Source organism: Lacerta agilis, chromosome 13 (genome assembly GCF_009819535.1).
Source record: "Lacerta agilis isolate rLacAgi1 chromosome 13, rLacAgi1.pri, whole genome shotgun sequence".
Lineage (NCBI taxonomy): Eukaryota > Metazoa > Chordata > Lepidosauria > Squamata > Lacertidae > Lacerta > Lacerta agilis.
In genome coordinates this window covers 43,184,017-43,191,661 of record NC_046324.1, presented here as the reverse complement: position 1 = coordinate 43,191,661, position 7,645 = coordinate 43,184,017, and the positions used below count along the sequence as shown (strand labels likewise).

General features: G+C 44.6%; 1 protein-coding gene across 1 annotated transcript in view; it reads left to right on the top strand.

Moving 5' to 3' along the window:
* The first annotated feature begins 255 nt into the window (after positions 1-255).
* Positions 256-7,645, top strand: part of LOC117056643 (myosin-16) — a 54,675-nt gene continuing 47,285 nt past the window's right edge. Inside the window, exons 1-7 of the mRNA XM_033167196.1 lie at positions 256-465; positions 1,856-1,999; positions 2,903-3,059; positions 4,163-4,190; positions 5,062-5,158; positions 6,540-6,632; positions 7,534-7,597. Of these exons, the coding sequence (XP_033023087.1) occupies positions 256-465; positions 1,856-1,999; positions 2,903-3,059; positions 4,163-4,190; positions 5,062-5,158; positions 6,540-6,632; positions 7,534-7,597 (793 nt within the window). The remainder of the gene's footprint in view (positions 466-1,855; positions 2,000-2,902; positions 3,060-4,162; positions 4,191-5,061; positions 5,159-6,539; positions 6,633-7,533; positions 7,598-7,645) is intronic.

Genomic DNA, 7,645 nt, shown 5'->3' with positions numbered 1-7,645 from the left:
ACCAACATCAGGTGGCGCCAGAGAGAGTGAGAGGTAGAGCCAGCAAATGGACCACTGGACCAGCCCTCTGCTGGTTGGAAAGAAAACATAGGCAGCTACAGGAAGAAACTGAATACAGTAGATCCCCTATTTATTTATTTTAACCTTGAGACAGTGTGCTGCTTTTTATTTTTCCCTAACCAGGAGCCCACAACACTCTTCCTGGTCTCGTCTTCTTCCTTCCTGCTTCTGCCTTGTGCCTAATCCCGAGACAAGATGCCTGGCGGATACAAAGGAGAATGCGGGGATGATGTGGATCCCATGCCATTTCTGGCTCCTAGCGAGAAAGAGAGGATTGAGGCTATAAGCAAGCCGTACGATATCAAGAAGTCTGTCTGGGTCAAGGATGAAAAGGAGGGATTTGTCGCTGGGGAGATCCAATCTGAGACGGATACCCAAGTCACTGTGAAGACGGTGACCAATCAGGTGACTTGGTGGGACAGGAGGGATGCTTTTTGTTCTTGCAAGGTCTTTGATCTGCTCCTTAGCCAAAGGAACACCTGGCAATGCTTTTGGAACTGGAGAAGGAGCATCAGCTGTAGGGAAGTGATGGGGTGGCTGGGCAGGTAAGGAGATGCAACCCATTTTTGCATGAAGAAGTTGGTTATTTATGTAAAAAAACAAAACACAACAACCACAACCAAGACTTTGGAATTCTGAATGCCATCCACTAAAAGCGTATGGCACGCCGAGCATCCTGGGAATTGTAGTTTGTGAAAGGTGCTAGGAATTGAGCTCTATGGGGGATAAACTACAGATTCCAGGGCTGGATCTAGACGCGTCAAAAAAGCGATTCAGTTAAATGCGTTGTAAACGTCATACAGGGAAATTCCATTGGTGAAAAACAGGACTCCACAGCGCCATCTGGTGCCAGGATTCTTGGGGGAAGACAAGTGCTTTAAGAATGTATGGTGCAACCAAGCCTGGTAGCTGATCCATACTGTTGTTTAAGGTGGAATGTAAGCTTCCTGTCCCCGCACTAATTCTCCTCCAAATCACTGCCTATCCTTCTCCTTCAATATGGATTTTCTCATGCCCTCACCTTTTTTGAAGAAAAGGTAAAGGACCCCTGGATGTTTCGAAGTACTGTATCCCTGGCCCGTGAAAATCTGGAAGGGGAAAGAGAGGGAAGGCAGTGGTTTGGAGGAGAATATTGTATAGACAACAGAGAATGAATGGAGGTACACGAAGCCGATTGTCCACGTTAAACAACAGTATGGATAAGCCTGGAAATGCAACTCAGTCAGGAGTGTTGAAAGCAGAGGATTAGATTATGAGCTCCTGGTTTCTATGGGGCCAGTTTTGTTAGGATGCCTTCAAAACCAGTTTGCAATATTTTGGGTCTTACTTGAGAGAGTTTTTCTAACTGATGATTGATTGATTTTATTCTCTGATGGTGGATTTTTCTGCTGCGTTCATTCGATGGCTTAACTATCACTGTACAGCGATAACTCTGGTTGCGAATGCTTCTGGTTATGAGCGCCTCTAACCCGGAAGTAGCTGGTCCTGGTTGTGAGCTTTGCCCCAGGATGCGTACGGAAATCATGCGCCGGAGGCACATGCGCAGCGGGAGACCCCATTAGTGAAATTGTGCCTTAGGATAAGAACGGTTTCAGCTTAAGAACGGACCTCCGGAACAAATTAAGTTCGTAACCAGAGGTACCACTGTACTTTCACGTTTCCACCATTGATTTAAGCCCCTGCAGAAAAGGCGTGTAAATACCATTAAGTAAAGGAACATATACGTCACCATGTTTTGGAAATTTTGGGTGCTGTGCCTCGAGATTTTGCTAAACCGTGACTTCTCCACCCACAGACGGTCACCGTTAAGAAGGATGATGTCCAGCAGATGAACCCACCCAAATTCTACCAGGTCAATGACATGGCCAACATGACCTTCTTGAATGAAGCCAGTGTCCTAGACAACCTGCGCCAGCGTTATGTCCTGATGAGGATCTATGTAAGTGAGAAGATGGGTGAAGGCATCTGAAACAAGCAGGTGCTGCAGAGGCAGTAGACTAGAGAGACAGGTAGCTCCTAGGGCCAGATTTGGAAGTCAAGCTGAATGAGGTAGGAAGGGTGTGTTGGCCATCACCTTGGATAAAACAAACAGAAGGTTGAAGACAGAGAGTGACAACACGAGAATGGGCCTTCTCTGCGGTGGCTCCCCAACTGTGGAATGCTATCCCCAGAGAGGCTTGCCTGGCGCCATCACTACATGTCTTTAGGTGCCAGGCAAAAACATTCCTCTTTACCAAGGCCTTTAAAGGTAAAGGTAAAGGGACCCCTGACCGTTAGGTCCAGTCGCGGACGACTCTGGGGTTGCGGTGCTCATCTCGCTTTATTGGCCGAAGGAGCCAACGTACAGCTTCCGGCTCATGTGGCCAGCATGACTAAGCCGCTTCTGGTGAACCAGAGCAGCGCATGGAAATGCCATTTACCTTCCCGCCGGAGCGGTACCTATTTATCTACTTTCACTTTGACGTGCTTTCGAACTGCTAGGTTGGCGTTCTGGTACTTCCGGGTTTCTCGCGGATGTTTGCCGGAATGGACGCTAGACAAGGCGGACGTTCGCGGAGGTGTTACTGTACGTTTAAAGAAGAATGGGAAATGTTTACTGAATATATGGGTGAACATTGTGTTAGTTGAAAAACGCTGGTAGCATTAAGATAAATTCAACAGTGTAAATAAGTTTTGGTGGATGTAGCAATGGATTACTGAATGGTTTAGTTCATGTAAAATATGCAGGGATGCGTGGTATGCGAAACGAACCACGGAAAGAGAAGAAGGGAAGTCATTGATTTAAATTGATACAGTAATAATAATAATAATAATAATAATGGCTGTTTTGTGCTCTTTCCAGACCTACTCTGGCCTCTTCTGTGTCACCATCAACCCTTATAAGTGGCTGCCCATCTACGGATCCCGAGTGGCCCAGATGTATAAGGGCAGGAAGCGTACAGAGATGCCCCCTCACCTCTTCTCCATCTCTGACAACGCCTACCATGACATGCTCATGGGTGAGTACAGAGAAGGGCCTCCAGCCTCTGTAGTACCTCTGCTCACAAGCTCAGAGGCAGATCACATCCACTGCAGGCAAAATGTCCCCGGTTCCTCCTTCCGTTAGAGCTGCGAAGGACCTTTAGAGAGCTGTGACCAGTCAGTGTAGACAACACTGAGCTAGATAGGCTGATGGTCTTACTCAGCATAAAAGCAGCTTCCTATGTTCCAGCACTGGTCCAAGATATTGTCCTAGCTGAGCTGACCAGCAATGAAACCACCAGGACCTCCTTGCACCCCTCCACTGCTTTTGGGAAATGTAGTCACATGGCACACCCCTGCAGAGTTGCATAGACAGTAGACAAAGCTCCGTGGTAGAGGATGTGTCTGGCATGCAGAAATTCCCAGGCTCAAATCCTGGCGTCTCCAAGTAGGATTGGGAAAGGCTTCATGCCTGAAATATTGGAGAGCCACTGCCAAGATGGTCATTGTAGACTAGGGTTTCCCAAACTTGGGTCTCCAGTTGTTGTTGGACTACAACTCCCATCATCCCTAGCTAGGAGGAGCAATGGCCGGGGATGATGGGAACTGTAGTCCAAAAAAAAAAAACAGCTAGAGGCTCAAGCTCGAGAAATCTTGACACTATAGACAATACTGAGCTGAATGGACCAATGGTTTGACTCAGTCTAGGGCAGCTTCCAGTGTTTATAGGTCAACCTTCCACAAGCTGCGGGTGCCCAGATGCATTGAACTTCAACTCCCATCAGCCCCAGTTGGCATGGCCAATGGTTGGGGATGATGGGAATTGTAGTCCAGCAAGATCCAGAGGGCACCAGTTTGGGGGGAAAGTGCTGCAGGGGCTGACCCAATACATTTTGCTTTCTGTGGGAAAGATGGTACTTGCCCTCATTCCATGGAACCGCCAGCTGAATCTTGCTTCAGGATAGTGGCAAGCGGGATTGTGTCCTCCTGCCCATCCCTGCTGCCTTTGAAAAATCCAAATGTTAAAATTTGTGGGAAGACAGGAAACAATCGAGCTGGAGTGACTGTGGAGCTGTAAATCAGCTCCATAGGACTTTTAGGACCTGCTTGGCGTGATGTGTTGCTCTTCTTCCTCCCACAGAGCGTGAAAACCAGTCTATGCTCATCACGTAAGTGCATACATTTATTCTTATTATTATTGTTCTTATTATTATTATTATTACTGCTGAAAATCTGCCTTGGGTTTAAAATCTGCAAAGCTGCTTACACAGAGTACGAGAAAGGAAGCGACATTAATGCGCTGGGCATAGCTGTCAACTTTTCCCTTTTCTTGCGAGGAATCCTATTCGGAATAAGGGAATTTCCCTTTAAAAAAAGGGAAAAGTTGACAGCTATGGCACCGGGCTCAGCTAGCCTGGTAAAGAAAAAGCGGTTTATATGCGCTGTATATGCAATATAACATTGTGCCGCCAGAAGGCGATGTGGAGTCCCGTTTTTCTTGGCCTGTTTTCCCTATTTTTAAATTTACAGCGCTTTAAACTGAAGCGCTTCTTTGATGTGTCTAGTTTCAGCCAGGTTCTTAAATAAGAATTAATAAAAAGGATGCAGTTAAAATTTCAACCGGGGCAATTCTTCTTCTTAGACACCTATTGGATGGGAGTCTTCTTAGCTTGGCTTAGGCTGGCATCTGAAAGACAGCAAGGAAGACTTCCTTAGGGAGGGAGTCCTACAGCTTTGGTGCCAGCACCAAAAAGATCCTGACCCTTTCACCTATACTTCAGACACTGGCGACACACAAATGAGGGCTGTCAAAGAGGTTCTTAGCAATTGGTCCAAGGGCCACATTCAGAGACTTATACTGGAGAGATGGAGTGAAAATGAATACCTCTGCCCTTTCCCCCCAGAAACCAGGTCTACCTCATGTGTGAATGACTTTATGTTGCAGCAGGGGGTTGGAGTTAAATATATATATATATTGATGGATATTTTTCAACTTTGTGGTCCTGATTTCTCCTCCTTTATCTCCTCTTTCACATGTAGTGGAGAATCCGGAGCTGGCAAGACTGAAAATACAAAGAAAGTTATTCAGTACTTTGCCAACATCGGTGGTACTGGCAAGGCCTCTACCGATTCGAAGGTAAGAGGTTTTTTTTTTTTTTTACTAGAATGAACTGCAGACTGTTGTCTTTTTTCTTCTTCTTTTTCGGATTTTAATCTTTATTGATTTTAGATATTAAATCCCTCCACCGCGAAACAACAAAAAAGAAAACAAATCACCTCACACACAAATAAATTTTTACATAGAAAATATGATTCTTCCATATACAAGTCGTGCCTCCGCTTACGTATCCCTCTGGATACGTAAACTTCAGGATGCGAATGCGGCAAACCCGGAAGTATTTTTCCAGGTTTCGCCCCATGTGCAGAAGCGCTAAACCGCATTGCGCGCATGCACAGAAATGGTCCTCCAGTTGCGAATCCCTCGGGATGCGGCCGGACCTCCGGAACGGATCCCGTTCGCAACCGGAGGTACCACTGTATTGTGACTTCCGTCATCCTCAATATGCGTCCATCATTACCTTGTTGACTGCATATTTGCATATTTTCAAACATATTTTTAAACTTACCGTTAATTGTCCATAATCTTGGTAGAGTATTTCATTGCAGAAGTTATTCAAAACATATCAACGATTTTATCTGAGAATAATGTTCTTTTAAATATGATTTAAATAAATCCCATTCTTTGTTAAACTCTTGGTTTGTTTGATTCCTGGTTTTCCCTGTCGTCTTTGCCAATTCTACATAATCAAAAAACTTCACCTGCCATTCCAATTTAGTTGGTATCTTTTATCTCCCTTTCCACCATCTAGCTATTAACATTCTCACTGCAGTAGTTGCATACATAAATATTTTTCTTAATTCTTTCGGTATATCTGCAGCAATGATATCTAACGAAAAGGCTTCCAGCTTTTCGATGAAAGTTAATTTGAACCTTTTTTAAAAGCTCATTATAGATAGTTTTCCAAAAGCTTTTTATCTTTTTACATTTCCACCACAGGTGGTACATTGTTCCCTCTGATTCTTTACATCTCCAGCAAAAATTAGAGCTGGTTTTATACGCTTTCGCCAGCTTGCTTGGTGTAATGTACCATCGATAGAACATCTTCGTGTAGTTTTTTTTAGTGTATAGCAAGCCGTAAATTTTATGTCCTTTCTCCAAAGCTTTTCCCCAAAATGCCATCTGAATATTATAACCAAAGTCTTTAGACCATTGAATCATCACAGATTTAACCTCCTCCTCTAGCACGTCCCAATCCAGTAACAGTCTATACATTTTGGAGAGTAACAGTTGTCTTGTTCCAGCTGAAATGCAGGCATTGTCTGGAATAATATGTTAATCATTAGCTGTTGAGAAATTCCCCCATGATAAAACTGTGTTGCTGTTGTTACTACAGTTGATTTGTCCTTTTAAAGCACCATCTCAAGGTGATTTGCACATTTTTGTTTGTCTTGGGTAGGGGTCCCTGGAAGATCAAATCATCCAGGCAAACCCTGTACTGGAAGCTTTTGGAAATGCCAAAACAACGAGGAACAACAATTCTTCCCGCTTTGTAAGTATGAGAATCTGAAAATATTTTGAACCCTTGTCCCCTCCTTATTATGCACTGATTCAAGATCACCAGTGTCAAAGCAATGATTCTTCAACGTCAACTTCGTCGGACTGGTCACGTTGTGCGGATGCCTGATTGTCGTCTTCCAAAGCGACGACTCTATTCCGAACTTCAAAATGGAAAGTGTAATGCTACTGGTCAACAAAAGAGGTTCAAAGACTCTCTCAAGGCAAATCTTTAAAAAATGTAGTATAAACACCAACAATTGGGAAACAATTGCCTGCAAGCGCTCTGACTGGAGAACAGCCTTTACCAAAGTTGTCACGGGCTTTGAAGACGCCCGAACTCAGGACGCAAAGGAGAAACGTGCTAAGAGGAAGGCAAATCCACACCGTAATAAACTCTCACCCGGAAACCCATGTCCCCACTGTGGAAGGACGTGTGGATCCAGAACTGGCCTCCACAGTCACTCACGGACTCACTGTTAAAACTGTGTTTATGGAAGACAATCTTACTCGGCTATAAGGGATCGCCAAAGAAGAAGAAGATGCACTGATTCACACATGCATATACATCACTTGCTTGGTCTTCAACTAATGACCTAGCGCTTGTTGTCTCTCAGTTGTCTACATTGAAGGTGACTGTATCACTTTATGAGGTGATAACAATTATTTCGCCTTTTGCTGGCTGGGACTGATGGCAGTTGCAGCCCAAAATGTCCAGAGGGCACCAGGTTCAGGGATCTGACATAGTGTTGGGTCTTGGCAGGTCTCCACTAGAAGGGCATTCCACAAGGAGGGCACCACCACTGAAAAGACCATGCACTTGTACTGTTTAATCTTTCCTGGTTAAAGATATTGCCATCTCCATTAACTGATTTGACTCTTGTTCTTCTTCCCAGGGTAAATTCATCCGAATCCACTTTGGTAGCACAGGAAAACTGGCTGGAGCTGACATTGAGAGTTGTAAGTATCCAAGTTTGGCTAATCTCAACCCCAAAATCCATTTTAGGT